The sequence below is a fragment of the Thalassophryne amazonica genome, chromosome 2 (assembly GCF_902500255.1).
Source record: "Thalassophryne amazonica chromosome 2, fThaAma1.1, whole genome shotgun sequence".
Taxonomy (NCBI): domain Eukaryota; kingdom Metazoa; phylum Chordata; class Actinopteri; order Batrachoidiformes; family Batrachoididae; genus Thalassophryne; species Thalassophryne amazonica.
The window spans coordinates 45,894,504-45,920,439 of record NC_047104.1 but is presented as its reverse complement, the minus strand read 5'-3'; the positions used below and the strand labels follow the sequence as shown (position 1 = coordinate 45,920,439).

General features: G+C 40.4%; 1 protein-coding gene across 1 annotated transcript in view; it reads right to left on the bottom strand.

Moving 5' to 3' along the window:
* The window catches only part of LOC117523870 (adhesion G-protein coupled receptor G5-like), a 98,884-nt gene that overhangs the window by 8,154 nt on the left and 64,794 nt on the right, over positions 1 to 25,936 (bottom strand). The window contains exons 4-14 of the mRNA XM_034185487.1: positions 22,738 to 22,924; positions 20,656 to 20,704; positions 20,254 to 20,368; positions 13,094 to 13,216; positions 12,805 to 12,921; positions 3,791 to 3,833; positions 3,578 to 3,684; positions 3,205 to 3,320; positions 2,851 to 3,110; positions 2,662 to 2,761; positions 1 to 54 (exon numbers count right to left, since the gene is read on the bottom strand). The exon at positions 1 to 54 is cut by the window's left edge and continues 221 nt beyond it. Of these exons, the coding sequence (XP_034041378.1) occupies positions 1 to 54; positions 2,662 to 2,761; positions 2,851 to 3,110; positions 3,205 to 3,320; positions 3,578 to 3,684; positions 3,791 to 3,833; positions 12,805 to 12,921; positions 13,094 to 13,216; positions 20,254 to 20,368; positions 20,656 to 20,704; positions 22,738 to 22,924 (1,271 nt within the window). The remainder of the gene's footprint in view (positions 55 to 2,661; positions 2,762 to 2,850; positions 3,111 to 3,204; positions 3,321 to 3,577; positions 3,685 to 3,790; positions 3,834 to 12,804; positions 12,922 to 13,093; positions 13,217 to 20,253; positions 20,369 to 20,655; positions 20,705 to 22,737; positions 22,925 to 25,936) is intronic.

The following is a 25,936-nucleotide window of genomic DNA, read 5'->3' as shown; positions in this document are numbered from 1 at the left end:
ATGTTAGTGAAGTAGTGGGCCAGCAAAGCTTTCTGGGAGTCTTTCATCCAGCACCTGGTAACACACATGTATGCATATCTGGTAAGAAACATAAATATTCAGACAGCTAACCCAACCCACCCTTAGTGGGTTGGAGTTCCTACTGGACACAAGCCTCGAGTGTCCTCGGTCCCACTGTGAAGGGGTTTGCCAGGAGAGATCTTGGTATGAGGATGTTTCAAAAGAAACAAACCCCAGCTAAAACCTCCACAAAGCGCCTAGGCACCAGGGCGTATGAAGAAAATGGTGCAGCTTCTCCCAGTGCTGTGGGGAGACATCTCCTCTGTAGCAGCACTCAGCTGGGTCTTCCACCAAATCAGCGATGTCATCTACCAGATAGTTCTGATCCTGGACCCCAGCAACAACACCATCAGTGGGCTAAAAGAATCCAGTGAAACTGCACCACTGTAAATTGGTCCATTGGGGAGAAGAAAAAGATCTCTCACTGTTTCCCCTACTCAAACTTGAAAAGTGGGGCAGGAGATCAGAGGCAGTATTTGAGGAGAGGAAAGGTCACCATCTTGAAGAGAGCCCTCGGATAAAAAGTCAGTAATGTTAAGGGTGCAGCTTTAGGCCCTGGGTCTGGGGCCCACTGCACTCTTGAAGAAGGAAATTCAAGGCAAATGAAAAAAAAAGACTAAAAAATGTAAAGACAATTTCCAGTGTCATCACAGGATCTGCATAGAGTTACTGCAGAAATATACACAATTCCAAAATAATGTAAACTTTTGTTTAAAAATAGCAGGCAACCAAAGCACATAATAATAATACTAACAATAATAATAATAATAATAATAATGCCGGAGAGAAATTTACAGGCAGCAGGTGGTTCAATTAAAATGTGGTGTCACCTCCCAGTTTCCAACCAGAAGAGATAAATATGGTGCTATCAACCTTATAAATGTTGGCCTTAATGTCAGCTTCATCAGTGTTTGGACAGGCTAACTTAAACAAAATTAATGTTGGAATCAGTTAGCTAGTTTCAGTTAGGCTAATGCAGTGCATCCAGAAAGTATTCACAGCATTCCACTTTTCCACATTTTGTTAGGTTACAGTCTTATTCCAAAATGAATGAAATACATTTTTTTCCTTCAAATTCTACACACAATACCCTATAATGACAATCTGAAATGTTTTTATTTTTTTTTTTATTTTTGCAAATTTATTAAAAACAAAACAAAACAAAAAAAACAAAAAAATAGCATGTAATTAACTGATTCCATCTGCTCAAAGTGATGTTAATCAGTGAAATCTCCTGGTGGAGTGGGTAGTTGCAAAGAAAACCTGTACATGCTTGGCACTTTCTGGAATCACTTTGAGACCTCTGGCTTAGGGTCATTGTCCTGCTGAGAGATGAACCGTCACCCCAGTCTCAGGTTAAGAGCGCTCTGGAGCAGTTTTTAATCCAGGATGTCTCTGTACATTGCTGCATTCATCTTTCCCTCAATCCTGACTAGTCTCTCTGTTTCTGCCGCTGAAAAACATCCCCACAGCATGATGCTGCCACCACCATGCTTCACTGTAAGGATGGTACCTGGTTTCCTCCAAACATGATGCCTGGCATTCACACCAAAGAGTTCAATCTTTGTCTCATCAGAGCAGAGAGTTTTGTTTCTCATGGTCTGAGAGTCCTTCATGTGCCTTTTGACAAACTCCAGGCAGGCTGCCATGTGCCTTTTACTAAGGAGTGGCTTCCGTCTGGCCGCTCTACCATACAGGCCCAATTGGTGGATTGCTGCAGAGATGGTTGTCCTTCTGGAAGGTTCTCCTCTCTCCACAGAGGAATGCTGGAGCTCTGACAGAGTGACTATCAGGTTCTTGGTCACCTTCCTGACTAAGGCCCTTTTCCTCCGATCGCTCAGTTTAGACAGTCAGCCAGCTCTAGGAAGAGTCCTGGTGGATCCAAACTTCTTCCATTTAGGGATAATGGAGGCCACTGTGCTCATTGGGACCTTCAAAACAGCAGAAATGTTTCTGTACCCTTCCCCAGATTTGTGCCTTGAGACAATCCTGTCTTGGAGGTCTATAGACAATTCCTTTGACTTCATGCTTGTGTTGTGTTCTGACATGCACTGTCAGCTGTGGGACCTTATATGTAGACAGGTGTGTGCCTTTCCAAATCATGTCCAATCAAGTAACTCTATATAAAGAACCAACTCTAGCGCCCTCTTGATATGTAAATGGATTCACCATTAACATTTTCCCCACATTCAAACAAAAGAAAGAATAAAATCACAACATTCAAGAGATATAAATACAGTAAATAACCACTAAAAAACAAATGAAATGTAAATTGAAACACATTTTAGTTGCTTCAATACATTTGCTGAATTTTTGTTTATGGTTGAAATGCTACTGTGAAGCACATAAAGTACAACAAAGTCTGAAATGTAGGATGTCTGATACACCAATGAAATTCCTATAAGGTCTGTTCTGGAAGATAATGAGACCGTACGTGATTGATGCATAATTTATCGCTCTACTGAAACAGGATGTGACTTCCTGTCTGGCTTGTATTTATTAAATGCTTTTAACTACTTTTACTTTTAACTTTCAGGTAGTGCAACCTGCTTTCTGTGCTTCAATCATTTAGCATCGTAATAAACAGAACATCCTGCTTACATCAGATATGGGCTGGACGTGTCATCCATCTGCGTCACCCTTCTTACACCGTAAAAGTCCCCAGTGAATACCAGGATGACAACAGGAACCACTGGAAAACCTGGAGAAGAGGTCACACAGTTGGAATGCAGTAACCTTACCATGGTGAAATTTAACAAGATGTGTCAATGTATCCCTCAAGAGACTCACCGAAGCCAATCAGATTCCACACGTAAGTCTTCGGCGTGGGGCTAAAAATGATAGAGACCAACCAGAAGGTGTGGAAGACCTCCAAGGCCATCCATGTGAGGGAGCTGAGGAGCGCATAGTGGAGGCTCGCCCCCACCCAGGCACAGATACTCTCTCCAACCAGGTTGGCCAAGGTCCCAGTGAAGAAGAAGAGCAGGTTGAGTAAGAGGAGAGACACAGCTAAACCCATGTGGATGGAGACAGCTTGCTCCTTGTACCTCCTGGTGGAGGGAGGACAGAGGAGATCAGTTGGAGAGAGAAGAGGCTGAAGACAAGGAATAAAGTTGTTTTTTTGGGTTGTTTGACACTCTGTACCTCGTCTTGCAGAGGAAGATGATGAGAACGATGCAGCTGAACACAGAGAGAGCACAGCCCAGAGATGTAATGACAGTCAGAGCCAGAAGGTGGCGCACTGGTCGAGGCTCCAGTTGCTATTGTGAACGATAGCCCCAAATATGAGCATCAATTCTTTAATGTGTGTTTGAATTGTTGTCTTATTGATTAAAAGCATGCAACAAATAAATAAATAAATAAAATCTTCAAAAAGTGCACTTTGTTGTCTGATTCTTCACTTCCACTGTGAATTCTTGATATATTTGCATAAAATCACAGAAAGTAAGTCACTTTTCATGAATTGAGTTTTTCAGTTGTAATGTTTTTTGTGGTTGTGGCTTTTATAGGTTCTTACCACCAGTATGGTGAAGTAGGTCAGATGGCTACAGAGGCAAACTGTGTTCTTTTCACCTATCTGATGTGTCTCACATCCATCCTGCAACCAGTTCACCTTCAACGGATCTGTACAAAGAGATACAAAGTATCACTGCTTCTGACAAGCAATCATAGAAACACAGATGCACTTTGACTTTTAGCTTCATTAATCTTGGTTCTACAGGGTACCGACCTTTATTCGTGTCCCATGAAACACATATCCTTGAATGAGAATTCTGAAATAGGAAAGAAAGAAATAAGTTATAATCATTTTCTATCATTGCACATTTCCACATATATCAAACCAGATTAAGGTCATCTGAAGCATCAAATCATGACTAAAATGTCTTTATAGTCTTATTTTTAATACGAGGTAATCAAACCCATGGGTATGAAGACAGTAAAGGCTACAGCAATCTAACATTTGACTGTGACCCAAATAATTGACCTTTGGCTGACCTTGCTCAGGTAATTCTGGAATCCACCTAAGTATGTGTGCATTTAGCTCAAACAGGCTTGAAAATTAAATTCCTTGATCCTGACCTTTGCCAAAAGGGAAATTTCAGGCTCAACTTTCACTGACATACCAAGTTTGGTAGAAGACACCAAAAGTACCTACGAGAAGTAGGGCCAATATAGAGGTAGACACAACCTTGGCCCCAGTGGTTGACGTTTGACAAATTTGATTGAGGGCAATCTGGACAATTCCAGAACTCAAATAAAGTATACATGCATACATACATATGGGAGGTAGCTTTGGTGGAAATCAGAGTGAAAAAGCTAAATTTTGGCCTTTGAGCCCAATAACCTGGACATTTGCCAAAACAAACACCCTAGGACAATTCTGGGTTTGACTATCACACACATATCCAGTTTGTCGGAATTTGGCCAAAGCTGAACCCTAACCTTGAAGTTGTAGTGGAACAAACAGACAAAAGTGCAAACATTGCTGAAATTTATACTACGATTTGCTGCTACTACATAGGGATGCAATGGTACACTCTCCAGGTTCAGTATGAATCACATTTTCATGGTCACGGTATGATTCAGATCATGCATACAGAATAAAACTAAATGAAAAGAATGGAATAATATCACTCAAAAATGTTCAATAACTGGTTGGAAGATGTACAGTTTCCGCATCCTGAAGTTATTACATTGCATTTTGCAAACATTAACATTCTGCAGCTGATTTAAAGTCACTGCTGCAGGCCTCGTGGTTTTTTTTTAACACAACCCATGATTTGGTACTTGTAAAACATTGCTGTTTTTCGGTTTCAGGATTTATTGTTGCACCAGTTGCCAGTCTGCTACTGATTTGGTTAAGACACAAACCCACTGTGTGAGTGCAGAGAAGATGAAACATTGATACAAACTTTCAGAAATGTACAAACGACGATTTGTTTTCTTCACATGTCAGGAAAGGGTAGAAGCTTTGAAATGGTTTATGTGTTTTTGTCAGCGTTGACGAGGAAAACGTTGATGCAAAAACTATGGGGCTGAGAAGCAGCATTTTGTATTACAGAAGAGCCACAACAAACCTATGAACTAAGGTGTACAGTACATGGCACGTATTACAGTAACTCAACAACTTGCATGCTCAAAACGCCATCTGGAGATGCTTGCATGTCTGTTCCCTGGTGCAAAATGCTGAATCTGTGACCAAGCTGCAAACTCACCATAGCTACTAAAGAATACAACATAATTATTATAATAGGAATCTCTGCACTCTGGTCTGTAAATTATTAATGCATGATTCTACTCCTCCAGTTGTGGTCAGACGCTTACAGGCACTCACCGTAGACATGACTATCTGTGATTATTAGGCTTTCAGTGAGTTTATTGAACTGTTTTCTGGGGCTCACTCACTCATCTTCAACTGCTTACTCCAATTAAAGGTCACAGGGTGTGTCATATATATATGTAACTAAACATTTGGTGCACAAGCTGTGACTTATTTTAATAATAATGTATATTTATATTACAACTTTCTAACCATGTGCTTTAATTTAAAATAAAATAAAAAAAACTATAAAACACTATACACAAAACATAGTAAATTAAAAGTAAACACAAATTTGCATGAAATAAAACATAAAAATTAAGAAAAAAATATGTTTCCTGACTTCAACAAAGGTTCAAAATTAGACATACAGCATCAAAATTGACATTCAGGCTCAAATAAAAATTGAGAAAAAAAAAAAGCCTTCTAGAGGAAAGTTTTATGGTGATATGAGACAAAAATTGAACTGTTTGACCACAAAGACCAGAGGTATGTTTGGATGAGTCAAGGTAAGGCATCAAATCTCAAGAACACTTTACAAACTGCATGGTGGTGGTATCATTATGTTCTGGGCTTGTTTGGCTGCAGGTGGAACTAGTGCATTGCACAAAGTGGTATAAAGAAGAAGTCGCACGGCCAAAGAATTCTTCAGAAACACCTCAAACTATCAGTTAGACCACTGAAACAAGGAAAAAGGGGAGTTTGAACAGGAAATGATACCAAGCATAAATCAATGCTGGCTGTTGAATGAATAAAGTAGCCTAATGTGAAGCTTTATGAGTGGCTTACCCAGAGTCCTGAACTCAATTCTACTGAGAATAACTCACACACTCATCTTCAACTGCTTATCCAAGATCAGGTCATGGGGGGCCACAGCCTATCCCAGCAGTCATAGGGCATGAGGTGAGGTACACCCTGGACAGGATGCCAGTCTGTCACAGGGCCACATACAGACAAACAAACACTTTCACACCACCACACACACCTATTGACAATATAAAGTGTCCAATCCATCTAACTTGTGTGTCTTTGGATGTGGGAGGAAGTCAAAGCACCCGGAGGAACCCACGCAAACATGGGGAGAACGTGCCAACTCCACACAGAAAGGTCACAGGTGGAAATTGATCCCATGACCTCCTTGCTGTGAGGCAACATGGCTAACCACTAAGCCACCATGCTGCCCTTGAAAATAACTGCATAAAATTCAATTCCAACAAATTTAATACAAGTCGACCAATTCTGCAAATAAAGTTCAAACTTATGAAAGCGTATTCAGTCAAATATTTGGTGTGCTTTATGTATGATTTTGAATTTTTGACATTGTGTTGATTTCTGAAAATTCAAAATAAATTAGAACTTGTGCAGCTTGTCCATCTTATGTATATTTGAAATTTACAGTACTTAAAGGGGAACATTACACAGTGAGAAATGCAATACTTTCCTATAAGAAACATACCAAACAGCTGATATTCTACACTTTTTACACTAGTCCCACAAGTACCTACCTTTATTGGACATTTGAACTTCGTGCTCTCCTGAACGCCACCGGGCCGTCATCTTTGTAGAATATCTGGGCACTTCCCACTCAGTGCTGACGTCATTGACGAAAGACTGTACATATGCTCCAATGTCCACTGTTGGAATTACAATTTTGTACATGCCCCATGTCAAACAAGCGTTACTTCCATACATTAATTGAAGTCTCCGTTGCTGTGCTGCAAAACACAGGGCATGACGCAGGGTGTTTGTGGCCAAGTAACGAGTGAAGCTTGAATTCAAGGTCCGTTTTCACACGTGCCAAACGTGGCATCAGCCTGCAGTTTCCGCATCTGCACCAAAGAATGTTGTTCAGGCGCCAAGTTTCTGTCTCAACATCTTTGCCATCCCAGACTTGAATCCAGTTGTCCATGCTCCTGGCTGGAATAGATTCCGGATCTACCGGCGGAGACTCGTTTATAGTGGCTGCAGTGGCGCCAGTCTCCCACTTCAGTAGATCTGGAATGGAAATTTTTTTATTGTTTAATTTTTCAATACTATCAATATTATAAGGTGTGGTGACACCAAATTCACTGCACACATCAGTGATCCCCTGGTGGTCATACTACAGCACTAAGTTTGGAAAAAGTAATTTTAAAAAATTTTGGAGAATTTTTTATTGTTTAATTTTCAACAGCATCAATATCATAAGGTGTAGTGACACAAAATTTACTGCACACAACAGTGGTGTCCTGCTGATTATACTACAGAACTCAGTTTGGAAAAAAGTAAGTTTAAAAATTGGAAATGGAGCCTCGAATTCCCTGGGGGAGTTTTCCAAAGGGATCAACAAAGTTCTGTCTAATCTAATCTAATATGACGTGTGCAGTAAATTTTGTGTCATTACACCTTATAACACTGACGCTATTGTAAATTTAAACAACAAAAAAATTCTTAAATTTTAAACAATCACATTTTTCCAAACAGTGCTCTAGTATAACCAAACAATGACATTTTTCCAAACTGAGTGCTGTAGTATAACCAGCAGGACCCCACAGTTGTGTGCAGTGACTTTGATTACATCTTACCTTATAACATTGATGCTATAAATTTAAAAAATAGTTTTTCACAACGACATTTTCCCAAACTGAGCTCTGTAGTATAATAAACAATGCCACTGATGTGTGCAGTGAATTTGGTGATATCACTCCTTATTACAATGATTTATTCAATAGTTTTCTGGTGTCTTTTTTTTCATGTTTGCACTTTGTAGATGGTCCCTAAGCTTCCGTTTTTCTGCCACCTGCCTGTTTAGATCAGTGTTATTTTTTCAGCTCAGAGGACAACTCATATGGATAAAAATAAGGTTGTAGCTCATTGTCTACCTTCCTGAGGTTAGAAACTAGTGTTGTTTGTTTTTCTACGACGTTTCTCTTAAGATCTATTGAGTGAACTTCAAATCTTTGTAACTTGACCAAAGTGGGAGACTGGCGCCACTGCAGCCGCTATAAACGAATCTCCTCCGGTAGATCCGGAATCTATTCCAGCCAGGAGCATGGACGACTGGATTCAAGTCTGGGAAGGCAAAGATGTTGAGACAGAAACTTGGCGCCTGAACAACATTCTTTGGTGCAAATGCGGAAACTACAGGCTGATGCCGCATTTGGCATGCCGAAAACAGACCTTGAATTCAAGCTTCACTCGTTAATTGGCCATAAACACCCCATGTCATGCCCTCTCTTTTGCAGCACAGCAACGGAGACTTCAATTAATGTACGGAAGTAACACTTGTTTGACATGGACCATGTACAAAATTGTAATTCTAACAGTGGACATTGGAGCATATGTACAGTCTTTCATCAATGACGTCAGCGCCGAGCGGGAAGTGCCCGGATATTCTACAAAGATGGTGGCCCGGTGGCGCTCGGGAGAGTGTGAAGTTCAAATGTCCGATAAAGGTACAGTAGTGTTCAGAATAATAGTAGTGCGATGTGACTAAAAAGATTAATCCAGGTTTTGAGTATATTTCTTATTGTTACATGGGAAACAAGGTACCAGTAGATTCAGTAGATTCTCACAAATCCAACAAGACCAAGCATTCATGACATGCACACTGTTAAGGCTATGAAATTGGGCTATTAGTAAAAAAAAAAAAGTAGAAAAGGGGGTGTTCACAATAACAGTAGCATCTGCTGTTGACGCTACAAACTCAAAACTATTATGTTCAAACTGCGTTTTTAGCAATCCTGTGAATCACTAAACAAGTATTTAGTTGTATAACCACAATTTTTCATGATTTCTTCAGATCTGCGAGGCATTCATTTTGTTGGTTTGGAACCAAGATTTTGCTCATTTACTAGTGTGCTTCGGGTCATTGTCTTGTTGACACACCCATTTCAAGGGCATGTCCTCTTCAGCATAAGGCAACATGACCTCTTCAAGTATTTTGACACATCCAAACTGATCCATGATACCTGGTATGCGATATATAGGCCCAACACCATAGTAGGAGAAACATGCCCATATCATGATGCTTGCACCACCATGCTTCACTGTCTTCACTGTGAACTGTGGCTTGAATTCAGAGTTTGGGGGTCGTCTCACAAACTGTCTGCGTCCCTTGGACCCAAAAAGAACAATTTTACTCTCATTAGTCCACAAAATATTCCTCCATTTCTCTTTAGGCCAGTTGATGTGTTCTTTGGCAAATTGTAACCTCTTCTGCACATGTCTTTTATTTAACAGAGGGACTTTGCGGGAGATTCTTGCAAATAAATTAGCTTCACACAGGCGTCTTCTAACTGTCACAGCACTTACAGGTAACTCCAGACTGTCTTTGATCATCCTGGAGCTGATCAATGGGTGAGCCTTTGCCGTTGTGGTTATTCTTCTATCCATTTTGATGGTTGTTTTCTGTTTTCTTCCACCCGTCTGTTTTTTTTTCTTTTCCATTTTAAAGCATTGGAGATCATTGTAGATGAACAGTCTATAATTTTTTGCACCTGCGTATAGGTTTTCCCCTCTCCAATCAACTTTTTAATCAAACTATGCTGTTCTTCTTCTTCTTCTTCTTCTTGAACGTCCCATTTGCCTCAGGCTTTCAAAGAGAAAAGCATGTTCAACAGGTGCTGGCTTCATCCTTACATAGGGGACACCTGATTCACACCTGTTTGTTCCACAAAACTGACGAACTCACTGACTGAATGCCACACTACTATTATTGTGAACACCCCTTTTCTACTTTTTTTTTTACTAATAGCCCAATTTCATGGCCTTAAAAGTGTGCATATCATGAATGCTTGGTCTTGTTGGATTTGTGAGAATCTACTGAATCTACTGGTACCTTGTTTCCCATGTAACAATAAGAAATATACTCAAAACCTGGATTAATCTTTTTAGTCACATAGCACTACTATTATTCTGAACACTGCTGTATGTACTTGCGGGACTAGCGTAAAAAGTGTGGAATATCAGCTCTTTGGTATGTTTCTTATAGGAAAGCATTGCATTTCTCACTGTGTAATGTTCCCCTTTAGGCCCCATCACACTGAGCAAGAATCAAGCCGACCCAGGCAGGATGCCAAAAAAACCATAATTCGAGCCACATCTGGGAGGGAATAAGAAGTGTGGCTGTTTGCCACACTTCTTATTCCCTTATTCTTATTCCCTTGCTGCCCTGTGACCCGCCCCAAATGATACGTGCACACGCCAATAAGCCCCCAAACGCATTACAAATGTTGGTGCACAGTGTTGCCATAGGTACTTTGAAAAAGAAATCCAATTACTGATTACTGATTACTCCTTGAAAAAGTAACTTAGTTACTTTACTGATTACTCAATTGTAAAAGTAACTAAGTTAGATTACTTGTTTCTTTTTTAGTTACTTTCACCAGCTGCCACCTCAATATGAAAATAACCCGTTTTGCCAATACTCAATTTGTAGTCACCCTTTCCTGACTTCAATGAAAATAAATACTTGTTTTATAAAAAATAAAGTCAGTCTTTCTTGACCTCACATTTAACTGTTGACAGCACTGTAACAGTAAAACTTACAATTTCAAACCTACATTGTTTATAAATTTAAATACAACCCCAATTCCAATGAAGTTGGGACGTTGTGCAAAATGTAAATAAAAACAGAATACAATGATTTGCAAATCCTCTTCAACCTATAGTCAATTGAATACACCACAAAGACAAGATATTTAATGTTCAAATTCATAAACTTTATTGTTTTTGTGCAAATATTTGCTCATTTTGAAATGGATGCCTGCAACACGTTTCAAAAAAGCTGGGACAGTGGGATGTTTAGCACTAACCTTTCCTTCTAACAACACTCAATAAGAGTTTGGGAACTGAGGACACTAATTGTTGAAGCTTTGTAGGTGGAATTCTTTCCCATTCTTGCTTGATGTACGACTTCAGTTGTTCAACAATCCGGGGTCTCCGTTGTCATATTTTGTGCTTCATAATGCCACACACATTTCCAATGGGCAAAAGGTCTGGACTGCAGGCAGGCCAGTCTAGTACCCACACTCTTTTACTATGAAGCCACACTGTTGTAACCCATGCAGAATGTAGTTTGGCATTATCTTACTGAAATAAGCAGGGACGTCCCTGAAAAAGACGTTGCTTGGATGGCAGCATGAGTTACTCCAAAACCTGGATGTACATTTCAGCATTGATGGTGCCATCACAGATGTATAAGTTGCCCATGCAATGGGCACTAACACACCCCCATGCCATCACAGATGTTGGCTTTTGAACTTTGCACTGGTAACAATCTGGATGGTCTCTTTCCTCTTTTGTCTGGAGGACACAACGTCCATGATTTCCAAAAACAATATGAAATGTGGACTCATCAGACCACAGCACACTTTTCCACTTTGCGCCTGTTCATTTCAAATGAACTCGGGCCCAGAGAAGGCGGCAGTGTTTCTGGATGTTGTTGATGTATGGCTTTCACTTGCACGGTAGAGTTTTAACTTGCACTTGTAGATGTAGCGACAAACTGTGCTAACTGACAATCGTTTTCTGCAGTGTTCCTGAGCCCACACGGTAAGATCCTTTACACAATGATGTTGGTTTTTAAGACAGTGCCGCCTGAGGGATCAAAGGTCATGGGCATTCAATGTTGGTTTTTGGCCTTGCCGCTTATGCGTAGAAAGTTCTCCAGATTCTCTGAATCTTCTGATTATACTATGGACTGTAGATGATGAAATCCCTAAATTCCTTGCAACTGAACATTGAGAAACATTGTTCTTAAACTAGACTATTTTTTCATGCAGTTCACAAAGTGGTGAGCCTCACCCCATCTTGGCTTGTGAACACCTGAGCCTTTTGGGGATGTTCCTTTCATGACACTCACCTGTTTCCAATTAGGTGTTCTTTGAGCATTCATCAACTTTCCCAGTCTTTTATTGCCCTGTCCACCAAATTTTTTGAAATGAGTTGCAGGCATCCATTTCAAAATGAGCAAATATTTGCACAAAAAACAATAAAGTTTATCAGTTATAACATTAAATATCTTGTCTTCGTGGTGTATTCAATTGAATATAGGTCAAAGAGGATTTGCAAATCATTGTATTCTGTTTTTATTTACATTTTACACAATGTTCCAACTTCATTGGAATTAGGGTTGTATATAAAGTGAAATCTTGATCCAGAATAAGGATGCAAATCACCTCCATAATATAATGGAGACTTTCATGGCTTAATATCTATCTGTGGTAAAACCTTCGTCGAAATCCATGAAGTAGTTTTCACGTAATCCTGCTAACAGTCAGATAGACAAATAAACATAAATGATTTTATTATGTCCTTGGCGGATGTAAAAATCCACATATTAAATAAGACAGATTAATATTCTGCTCCAGTCAACACCAGTACAATGTATCAAATAAATAATACATGCCATGGCGAAACAAATGTGAAACACACAAACTTACAGGGATGACATTGTGATGAAAATCAATCCTGACTGGCTCAGAGAGATCCGTAATGATTTCGTTCTCAATGGTGATTCCAACCACCTCATTGATAATTGTGACCTTCTTTTCATCCTCCTGGGTGTCATATTAAAAACAAACATGGTTTATTATTATTATTAATATGATTATTATTTAACAGTAAAACATATAGACATACTTTTCAGACAGGCTTCTGTTTTTCTCAGTGCGATGAGTGAGCTCATTCAAAGTCTACACTCAGATCAATGAAACTAGCAGCCGTCGTTACCTGGAACAAGGAGGTGTTTCTGAAGAAGGTGCAGATTACTTTGCTCTTCTTTTTAGCAGCTTTCTTCAGTGATGGTGGAAGATAGACCATTGGAATGGCATTGGGAGGCTCATCTTTAGGGGCCTGGAAACAGAATTTACAGTCAGCAAGAACAGAGGAAGTGAAAAGATGAGACAGATGAAGCAGCTGCAGGAAATCACACATTGACACACGTCTGCCCTGTGTGAGCCTGATCCTGTCAGATCTCAGAAGCAAAGCACTGTGGCATCTGGTTAGTACTTGGATGGGAGACCTCTTTGGAACACCAGCAGCTCTGTGTGTTTCTCCATGTCAAACTGGAGTTGCGCGGCTGTCTGCCGACTCAAGTTACACCAATTGAGTCCAGTAGGAATTAATAACTTCAAAGAGAAACGCCGTTTAAATCAATTGATACCTCTTTCCAAATGTTGTAATACAAACTGCAATCAATCAAAACATTTTTTTCCTCCCAAAATGAGATGTCCTGCGCTGACGTGCGGCAGCCAGCTGAGCTCAGCTCAGAGGTATGGAGAGACATTCATACCAAAATGTCTGAAAGGAAATGCTTTTGACAAAAACTACAGATTTTGTTTATTTTTATTTATGTTCAGAGATCAAGGATACAGTGACCAATTTCATATTTTTTTACTTTAAGACTCAATAAAATGTTGTTGACATAGAAAACCTGTAAAGCCTACTTTTAGTACACAAAAAATTCACAAGAGGTATCGGTAAGGGAATCGATAAGGAATCAGATCGATAAGCAGAATTGATAATGGCATCGATATCGATAAAATCTTATCAATACCCATCCCTCATCTGGCTGTATCTGCTGTGGCGACCCCGTACAAACGCAAGCAGCTGAAATGACAACACACACACACACACACACACACACACACACACACACACACACACACACACACACACACACACACACACACACACACACTCTGGGTTTTATTGCCAAGTAAGTGCTCACATACAGTAGTGTTCAGAATAATAGTAGTGCTATGTGACTAAAAAGTTTAATCCAGGTTTTGAGTATATTTCTTATTGTTACATGGGAAACAAGGTACCAGTAGATTCAATAGATTCTCACAAATCCAACAAGACCAAGCATTCATGATATGCACACTCTTAAGGCTATGAAATTGGGCTATTAGTAAAAAAAAGTAGAAAAGGGGGCGTTCACAATAATAGTAGCATCTGCTGTTGATGCTACAAACTCAAAACCATTATGTTGAAACTGCTTTTTTAGCAGTCACACAGTTTTTCACAGTTAACCACAGTTTTTCATGATTTCTTCACATCTGCGAGGAATTAATTTTGTTGGTTTGGAACCAAGATTTTGCTCGTTTACTACTGTGCTTGGGGTCATTGTCTTGTTGACAACAGAGGGACTTTGCGGGGGATTCTTGCAAATAAATTAGCTTCACACAGGCGTCTTCTAACTGTCACAGCGCTTACAGGTAACTCCAGACTGTCTTTGATCATCCTGGAGCTGATCAACGGGTGAACCTTTGCCATTCTAGTTATTCTTCTATCCATTTTGATGGTTGTTTTCTGTTTTCTTCCACGCATCAACAAGCATGTTCAACAGGTGCTGGCTTCATCCTTAAATAGGGGACACCTGATTCACACCTGTTTGTTCCACAAAATTGATGAACTCACTGACTAAATGCCACACTACTATTATTGTGAACACCCCCTTTTCTACTTTTTTTACTAATAGCCCAGTTTCATAGCCTTAAGAGTGTGCATATCATGAATGCTTGGTCTTGGATTTGTAAAAATCTACTGAATCTACTGGTACCTTGTTTCCCATGTAACAATAAGAAATACACTCAAAACCTGGATTAATCTTCTTATTCACATAGCACTACTATTATTCTGAACACTACTGTATAAAGAATTTGCTTTGTTGAGCTCGTGCAAAAATAAGGACAACAATACAAAGGTAATGATGAGCATGACCTTGAAGGTCGAACTGAGTGACGAGTACAGATATGGACTCTTATTGCTGCTTGATCTGACTATGCTGTTTGTAGTTTTTATTTTTGTTTTCTTATCTCTGTTATTTGGCAGAATGGCATAAGCAGTGGGTCACTGCTCTGAATCTGGTCTTCCAGAAGTTTCTCTCTCAAAAAACGCCAGTGGAAGTTTGTCCTTATCACTGTCACCTGTGTGCTTGCTCAGGGGGGGTTGGTTAGTAAGTTGCTTGTATGCCTGACCATGTTCTTTTCATCATTACCCAAAGCTCATGAACACAGGCATTAAGTAAGAACTCATAAACATCTGTCAACAATGTGCCATACCAAAGTGTCTGTGGATAACCAGTAGTGTGACACACATTCCCTCTCATATTTGTATTCATATTAGCTTTTGCTTTAATAAAGAAGACAATAAAAACAGTGCAATTTGTTTTTGAGTAATCCTCCAAACAGACACACAAAAGAAGGAGAAAACACGACGTCACTGGTGGAGTTAATGAGTAAAACTGCCTCCAGACTGATACTTCAGCTTTGTCATATCAACACTCCTATTTTAGGGTAGTACTTTGGAGTTAAAATGTCAGTGTTCAACATCTATCCTCTACTTGTGAGAAAAATGTGGCTTTTATTCAGTTTCATGTGGCTAAACTCTCACCTATTTAATTTTCAAAATCACATCCAAGTTACTCATTCACTGGTTTAAAAAATAGACTCTAAAGTAAACCCCTGATTAAAACTGGACCCACACGGTCACAGATGTGTGATTGCATGAGAATTACAGAGCTGAGGGGAGTTAATGAGTCCTGCCCCGCCTCCTCCTAATGGTGAAATGAACCTTCACTCACTGGAGTGTGGTGGAGCACGCATAACTTCACAAAGGCCAAACTACCCTCAATTTTTGCATCTAGACTAGAAATGTAATTGCAGCTAGCATCGTCCCAGCTTAGTGTTTAAAACATTTGCATCATAAAAATGTATCTGCACGAAATGTCAACTGTTTACCATCTGTCATTATACAGTAGATATGACAGGTGTCATTAAGAGCAGTGGATCAAAATGTCTCTGTTCTCAAGCCCACTACACCATCACCTCCACCATGAAAGCCCTGACATTTACTCGTCCTTATTATATGACACCTAAATAGATTCTTGTCATTTGATTGGTGGTTTGTATGTCATGTGATATGGATCATTCATACCATTTACCATTGTGTTCCATTTACTGTGCAATTCTGGTTCTATTTAGTGTGCAATTTTGGTGCTATATGTTTTGTGCTATTGCACACCCCAACCACCACACGATCACACTAGCGGTGATAGCGCTTAGCTTAAAAACAAATGGCCTGACACAGTGCACAGGCTGGGTAAGAGATGGGAAGGCAGATGCACTGAGGGAGCACGGGAGCGAGTCGGGGAGGCATGAGAAAGTGTTTGCTGGGGTGCAGAGCCGCACAGCTGCAGATTGCTATATATATATATATATATATATATATATATATATATATATATATATATATATATATATATATATATATATATATATATATATATATATATATATTTGGCACAGGTTTTACAACGGATGCCCTTCCTGACGCAACTCCACATTACATGGAGAAATGTGGCAGGGGTGGGACTTGAACCCGGAATTGGTCACCACCCCTGCTATATATATATATATTGGAAAGTTGATAGGACTAACATTTTTGGAGAAATTAACGATATAAGGTAACAAGAGTGAACAATGGAGGTTGATATCAACATTAATGAGTTCCTGGTAACCTGAGATCTGAACAAACGAAATATCTCAACCTTCCCAGTTGTAGCACATGACATCAACTAAATGTGCCAAATAATAAATACAATTACTCACAAAACTTTTTCATTTTAGTTCCTTTTAGTTCCATTTTAGTTCATTACTAGTTACCTGCTGAAAAATGTAGTCAGTAACGTAATCCAAGTACCATAATATTAAAGTAATGTAATTTGATTACTTTCAATTACTTCTGGATTACTCCAATATCAAATATGCTAATACAGACAAAAGAAACTAAATAGAAATAGTCTTGACCAAATAGTACAGTTTATTAAGCAAAAATAAAACTGTCTCTTTTACATGGCATGCTCTGTTTTACTTCACATTATGAATTAAGAGCGCCACAATATTGTTTTTACACACACCAGTGTTCACCTGCTAAATTTTCAACAAAAAATGCCAAACAAATGAAGGATAATGAAAACTCAGGTGGTGGGCGGATGAATTTGTAATTAAAAGTGGCTTGCAGAACAATATACAAAACAAAAAAAATTCTGCTACTTGTTCAGTAAACATAAAATGATCTTACTTTAGTCTTTCACATGGCATTCGCACCATGTTTACCATATCAGTCAACTTGTTGAACTTTCAAAATAAGAACAAAAGCATAATGAAAACCATTAAGTAAATCCTGTCAGTAAGGAGGCGTGGTCGCCATTTTAATTCCGGGCAAGTTAGTGATTTGCGTGCATAGAAGTTCAAGAAACAGGTGGAACATGCCGGAAAGCTGCACATGTTGGCAAAGCCACAAACAGAGGAACAAGGGAGACAATATTTCCTTCCATAAGTAAGTGGTTTTGGTTCTTCTTGTCACTTTGTCCGTGATATTTGGATGATAAACAGCTGTGTGTTTCCTGCCGTACTTGTGTCGCCTGATGACACGGACCATTAACTCTTCACTTATGTCTAGTTGATATTTTCCACTGCTCGACCAATGCCTAGTTAAAATACTTGTCGTTAGTGATTAAAATTGTTCGACAAGGCTGGGGATTTTTTTTAAATTTGCACCTTAAAATAATGAGATTATAATGACCTGCACTGTGCCGCTCAGTCACACCCACACATAGAGATGTGCACACACACACCACTGACTTCATGAATGAAACTCGGTCAATAAAGGATAATTGTGTAAAAAATAATATGTATATAAATGTATTGTAATGGTTTTAGGAGCTGCGTTGAACACAGCAGCAGCAGGACGCCTCAGCTCAGCAGCTTGAACAGCGCAGATCCGTGTAACTTTCAACACTAATATTTGGGAATGTGTGTGTGTCAGAGTAAGTTATACTTTGCTGACATAATTTAATGTAATTTAATTTTACTGGCTCGATATCCAGGTCAAAATGGCATTTTTTAACACGTATGTTGCGAGCATTTTTCTGAGTGTGTTCAGTCGCGAATCTCCATTGAAAATGCATTAACATCTGGGCACTTCATCAATATTTTGCCCGGTTAGGAGACATCATGCTGTCCACGTTTTCATTTCAAAGAAAAAAAAATATATACAGATAATATCATAAAATGCATTAAAATTGTAATCCTGCGAACTAACCCCCCCTTTGTACTAAATACGAGGGCTGTCAATAAAGTTACGGTCCTTTTTATTTTTTTCAAAAACTATATGGATTTCATTCATATGTTTTTACGTCAGACATGCTTGAACCCTCGTGCGCGTGCGTGAGTTTTTCCACGCCTGTCGGTGACGTCATTCGCCTGTGAGCACTCATTGTGGGAGGAGTCGTCCAGCCCCTCGTCGGAATTCCTTTGTCTGAGAAGTTGCTGAGAGACTGGCGCGTTGTTTGATCAGAATTTTTTCTAAACCTGTGAGACACATCGAAGTGGACACGGTTCGAAAAATTAAGCTGGTTTTCAGTGAAAATTTTAACAGCTGATGAGAGATTTTGAGGTGATTCTGTCGCTTTAAGGACTTTTCACGGTGCGAGACGTCGTGCAGCGCTCTCAGGCGGCGTCATCAGCCTGTTCAAGCTGAAAACCTCCACATTTCAGGCTCTATTGATCCAGGACGTCGTGAGAGAACAGAGAAGTTTCAGAAGAAGTCGGTTTCAGCATTTTATCCGGATATTCCACTGTTAAAGGAGATTTTTTAATGAAAGACGTGCGGACGGATCCGCGCGTCGGGACGCAGCCGACGCGGTGCGGCGGCACAGGAAAAACACCTCCGTGTTGATAACCATTTGTAAAATCCAGGCGGCTTTTGATGGCTTTCAGTGGAGTGAGTATATGAGAAATTGTTTAACAGGCAGGACATGTTCCAACTTGTCCTTAAGGCTTTCAACAGAGGTGTTTTTCCTGTGGCGGAGCGTCGCGGCGGCTGCGTCCCGACGCGCGGACCCGTCCACACGTCTTTCATTAAAAAAATCTCCTTTAACAGTGGAATATCCGGATAAAATGCTGAAACCGACGTCTTCTGAAACTTCTCTGTTCTCTCACGACGTCCTGGATCAATAGAGCCTGAAATGTGGATGTTTTCAGCTTGAACAGGCTGACGACGCCGCCTGAGAGCGCAGCGCGACGTCTCGCACCGTGAAAAGTCCTTAAAGCGACAGAATCACCTCAAAATCTCTCATCAGCCGTTAAAATTTTCACTGAAAACCAGCTTAATTTTTCGAACCGTGTCCACTTCGATGTGTCTCACAGGTTTAGAAAAAATTTTGATCAAACAACGCGCCAGTCTCTCAGCAACTTCTCAGACAAAGGAATTCCGACGAGGGGCTGGACGACTCCTCCCACAAGGAGTGCTCACAGGCGAATGACGTCACCGACAGGCGTGGAAAAACTCACGCACGCGCACGAGGGTTCAAGCATGTCTGACGTAAAAACATATGAATGAAATCCATATAGTTTTTGAAAAAAATAAAAAGGACCGTAACTTTATTGACAGCCCTCGTATACCTGTAATCTGAATACGTCTTTTTTTCTGTAACTGTAGCAGAATACAGTTACCTTTTTTTTGTATCCTAATTACGTAACGCCATTACATGTATTCTGTTACTCCCCAAGCCTGCTGATGTGTTTGGTGGATGTTAAAAAAAATGAGTTCTGTATTACCAAGTTCCCACTGAGATAATGCAGACGTCAGCCATAGCTGTATGAAATGCTGACATATTCCACTTAGATTATTTATGAGAAAATGTACTTCAGTTTCAACATGTGAACGTGCAAGACGGAACCGGTGTCACATTCTCGCTGATGTTATGTTTACTGCACATCAAAATCAGGTAGTGGATTGTCAATTTCAGTTTCAATTCTGGTTTCCTTCTGAATCTGATAAGAAATCAAACTTTAACCACAACTTTTTTTTCTGTGTCTTACAGGTAAAGTTACATTGTAACCATGGAAATCATCCTTCATCTCCACGACTGTGCTGAGCGCACAGGGAAGCTCGACGTTCCCCACAGCCTGAGACCTCATCACGGTCTCTTCAATCCTGGACACACAGAACAACAACAAGCACCGCCACAAACTTTAGGTTAAAAACTGTGTTTAAAAAAAAACAGCACTGCAAAACAAGCACAGCTATTTTTGTCACCACACCCAAGCAAGATATAAAGCTTTGCTTCCTGACTGCAGAGTTCAGCGTTAGATTACATAAGACTCCCAGCAATTAACACAAAGTCACATAAGGAAGGATGTTGACAAAAACAGCCAGTCATGCTGTTTCAACAAGTATGTGATGGAACATTTCGAGAAAAAAAAATGAAAAGAGGGAATTACATGTTGACTTGCGAGGATCTCTGGCCGGCTTTATCACAGAATTCCTGTTCTGCAAAGGAAGAAAAAATAAAAAAATAAATAAAAGAACATTCACCAATTCCATTGTACAGTCCTTTTTCATGCAGTCAAAAAAATGCCTTCACAGTAAATTAACACGGTCAGTGTTAGTTTTACACTGGTGATCTTACTCTGTTGTCACGCAAACAAATTTGCAAGAAAAACTTCATTGAAATGTGAATTTTTGAGTATTAAACTCAAGTATGCTGTAGGCTGTTTTTTTTAAATTGTTTTAAATAAATCCAATGCAATTCTGAAAAACCACAAAAAGTCAGGTCAGCTGTGGGATCATGGGTCCTTGATGGCAACCACCCAGACACACAACCAGTCCATCTCCACCTCTTAAAAGTAATCATCTATCTCCTGCAGTGAGGTGAAATACTGGGTGTCCTTTTGGCCTTCTCCAGCTGCTAGGGTCCTCAACACTGAGGCACATGCATACGGGATTTATGCGCACCATGGCCATAATGTCGTAGCCGACACTGCATCATAATGCCAGTGATACTCCTCATCCGAGAAACCCTAGAAACCAATCATTTGATACAAGGTCATTCAAAAGTTATCCAAAAATCCTTCAAACAGACAGTACCAAAGACGTCCAATCGTCACCTTAGGTCATTGTTTAGTGTCCATGTCCCACAACCATACAGCAAGACAGCAAGCACCAGGACCCTAAAGACTTGGATCTTCGTTATCTTGGCATCTCCAAAGACCTCTGTCCAGGGAGTGTAAGCTTCCATTTATTCTTCCTAGGCATCTCTTGATTTCAAAGGTAGCAGGACCCAGAGACATTCATGCTACTTATCCCACTTACAACAGGCATCAACAAGTGACTTGTAATGACTTAGTAGACTGCTGTGACACAAAAGCAAGACTTTAACTGTAAAATTAGTCATTTAAAAAAGTTTCTTTTCATTTACTGAAGCAGACATGCACATGTGCACACCCATAGAGATTCTATCCATGCTACGAGACACTTCTAATGACATTTTAGCCTTCTCAGTGGTGCAAATATCCCGGTGTTCACCTTTAAGTAGTACGACAGCTAAATTATGGTTTGTGAGTAGAGTGGGTTGTCCATTAACCAAACAGTCATGGGAGTCAATCCTGGTGGTGTGTCCCTGAGCTAGACAGTGAACTTAAAATCCTGGATTTCAGGTCATCGCTTTACATGCAAACCCACGGCATCGGTGTGTAAACATGATTGTAAATCAAGGACAACTGAAAAATGTATTATTGTAAATATACAATTACCGTAATTTCCGGACTATAGACTGCACCTGAATATTAGCCGCATCCACCAATATTAAAAAGAAAAAAGAAATTGTACATAAATAAGCTGCACTTGTCTATAAGCTGCAGGTCTCCATGAGATATTTACACAGAAAGATGTTAGATAGAAAGATTTTTTAACTTTTAATTACAGTAAATACATATCGTAAATGCTTTTTCCCCTGAAGTGTTACACGTAAATATTGACGCGCATGTCACCCAACTTGCACCCGGTGTCTCTGCTCCACACGGAGAACTGAGTAATTTTAACTTTTTCTTGAGATTTCATCGCGTGCAGCCAGGATAGGATGGAGTCTGTGGTAAATGAGACGTTAATGGGGCGCTGTAACTTTTTCGACTTGTTGCGCCAAGACAGAGAACTGGTGGGGAAGGGTGGGGGGAGAAGGCTCCGCTCCACTGATCTGATGGTGCAACTGTGGCGCAAAGTGCCGAAGAGGGACTTTTCTTCACTAAAACGAACATGTAAGTGCATATATTTACATTGTGTGTGAGCTTACATCGCATGAGGAGCGCAGCTTTCAGGAAATCAATTGACAGCATCAGTTGACGTATTTTGTCTTTTATCTGAAAAATCCTGTAAAAATCCATAAATTAAACGCGTCGTTATAAAAGCTGCATGTGTAAAAGTAGCATCTTAAAGTCCGGAAATCATGGTAAACACAGTGCCACGTAAAAACAACACTATCATCATATCAGTGTATTTCATTATATACAGTGTGTATTCTTTCTTACTGCAATTGATGGACATTCCACTAAACTTGTAGGCTGTCATGGTTTCAGTGTTGATGATGTCACCATTGACTTTTCCTCTAAAGATGCCGTAGGGGGCTTCGGGTCTATTGGGGCCTTGAGACAGATCAGTGCAGCAGGAGTCCTGCAGGCCAGCAGGCCAGCACAGGGTATGATTCTTGCCTCCAAACTACACCACAGAACAATAAATAAATAAAATAATAATGACTTGCATCAAGTTAATTCATGGGGAAATGCTACATATACTCCAGCAAAATAATAATTTCATTGACTTTTTCTGCAAATATCTATATTATAACAGTCAAGTGACCTCTGTGTGCATGTACAGTATGCATGTGTGAGTGTGTATGGCTTCAATCACAGAGAAACTGGGGAGAGCTGACATTTGCCGTTTGGTATGCTTATGTATTTTGGTCAAGGATGAATGCTACGAAAACAGAAAGTTGATAGGACTAATATTTTTGAACATTTTGAACAGTTTGAACATTAAATATCTTGTCTTTGTGGTGTATTCAACATAGGTTGAAGAGGATTTGCTAATCATTGTATTCTGTTTTTATTTACATTTTACACAACGTCTCAACTTCATTGGAATTGGGGTTGTAGCTAACAACAGTGACCAATGGATGTTGTGCTGCAATGCACAATGGGAGTTCAGGGTTTTTGGGTTTCAAATGAACAATGCACATTGATAATTACATTTGGGATTCACACGCCATTCCAGCAGGGGGCAGTAAATCATCTATATACGAGGTCTATTAGAAAAGAAACCAACAGTTTTATTTTTTAAAAAACTATATGGATTTGAATCACGTGTGATTACATCAGCCAAGCTTGAACCCTCGTGCGCATGCGTGAGTTTTTCCACGCCTGTCAGTGGCATTATTCGCCTGTGAGCACGCCTTGTGGAAGCAGTGGTCCAGCCCCCTCTTCGGATTTTCATTGTCTGAGAAGTTGCTGAGAGACTGGCGCTGTGCTTGATCAAAACTTTTTCAAGAACTGTGAGGCACATCCGAGTGGAGACCATTCGAGAAATTCAGCTGGTTTTCGGTGTAAATTTTAACGGCTGATGAGAGATTTTGGATTGTTTCTATCGCTGTAAGGACTTCCCACAGAGCAGGACGTCGCGCAGCGCTCCGAGGCGACGTCGTCATCCTGCTTCAAGTGGAAAACCTCCAAATTTAAGCCTCTGTTGACCCAGGACGTCGTGAGAGAACAGAGAACTTTCAGAAGAGGTCGGAATCAGCAGTTTATCCGGACATTCCACTGTTAAAAAACAGTGGAACAGGAAAAACACTTCCGTGTTGATAACCATTTGTAAAATCCAGGCGGCTTTTGGTGGCTTTCAGTTGAGTGAGTATCTTAGAAATTGTTTAACAACTTGTCCTTAAGGCTTCCAACGGAGGTGTTTTTCCTGTGGGGGCGTGCCGCGCCGGCTGCGAGCTGACGCGCCAATCCATCCGCACGTCTTTCATTAAAAAAATCTCCTTTAACAGTGGAATGTCTGGATAAACTGCTGATTCCGACCTCTTCTGAAAGTTCTCTGTTCTCTCACGACGTCCTGGGTCAACAGAGGCTTAAATTTGGAGGTTTTCAGCTTGAAACAGGATGACGACGTCACCTCGGAGCGCTGCACGATGTCACATCCCTCCGCTTCTCTTTCCATGAAAAAAACTCCTGTAACAGTGGAATGTGCCGAAAAAGTGCTGAAGTCCACGCCTTCTGCCTTTTTTTGTGGAAGTCAGACGACGTCCCGGATCAACAAAGCCTTCACGTTGTAAATGATCTGGTTGTTTCAGCGGGGTGTCAGCCTGTCGATCGGCGCTCGGAGTGCGCCGCGCTCTCAGACGCTGTGGGCGGTCTTTAAACCGGCTGGAGCACTCCTTAATCTGTGTAATCCCCATAAAATCATCCCTGAAAGCCATATGAATTTTCCGAATGGTGTCCACCTGGAGGTCTCTCACAGTTTCTGGAAAAATTTGATGCAGCAAAGCTCCAAATCATTCAGACATTTATTCGCAATAAAAATTCGACGAGAGGGGTGGACCACTGCTCACACAAAGCCTGCTCACAGGCGAATGACGCAACCGACAGGCGTGAAAAAACTCACACATGCGCACGAAGGTTCAAGCTTGGCTGATGCAATCACACGTGATTCAAATCCATATGGTTTTTGCAAAAAATTAAAAGGTCTGATACTTTTCTAACAGACCTCATATATATATATATATATATATATACGAGGTCTCTTAGATAATAAACCGACCCTTTTATTTTTTTTTTTAACTATATGGATTTGAATGACATGCGATTACACCAATCATGCTTGAACCCTCGTGCGCATGCGTGAGTTTTTTCACGCGTGTCGGTGACGTCATTTCCCTGTGGGCAGGCCTTGAGTGAGATGTGGTCCCGCCCTCTCGGCTGAATTCCTTTGTTTCACACGCTGCTCGAGACGGCGCGCGTTGCTTTATCAAAATTTTTTCTGGACCTGTGAGGAATATCCGAGTGGACACTATTCGAGAAATTAAGCTGGTTTTCTGTGAAAAGTTTAACGGCTGATGAGAGATTATGGGGTGTTTCTGTCGCTGTAAGGACTTCCCACGGAGCGGGACGTCCTGCAGCGCTTCCAGGCGCTGTCGTCGGCCTGTTTCGAGCTGATAACATCCTAATTTAAGGCTTAATTCACCCAGGACATCGTGAGAGAACAGAGAAGATTCAGAAGAGGCCGGCATGAGGAATTTATGTGGACATTCCACTGTTTAAGGACATTTTTTTAATGAAAGACGTACGCGCAAATTCGCCGAGTCGTTTCCATGACGACTCGGCAAATCTGTGTGCGCCGCGACAGGAAAAACACCTCCGTGTTGAAAACCATTTGTAGAATTCAGGCGGCTTTTAATGGCTTTCAACAAGTGAGTAACTGAGAAATTGTTTAACAGCTTGGGCATGTTCCAACTTGCCCGTTAAGATTTCCAACGGAGGTGTTTTTCCTGCCGCAACCCCCCGCGGTCGGGTCCAGCCCGACATGCGACTCTGCCCGCACGTTCTTTCATTACAAAATGACCGTTAACAATGGAATGTCCGAATAAACTCCTCATGCCGACTTCTTCTGAAAGTTCTCTGTTCTCTGACGACTTACTGCGTCAACAGAGCCTGAAATGTGGAAGTTTTCAACTTG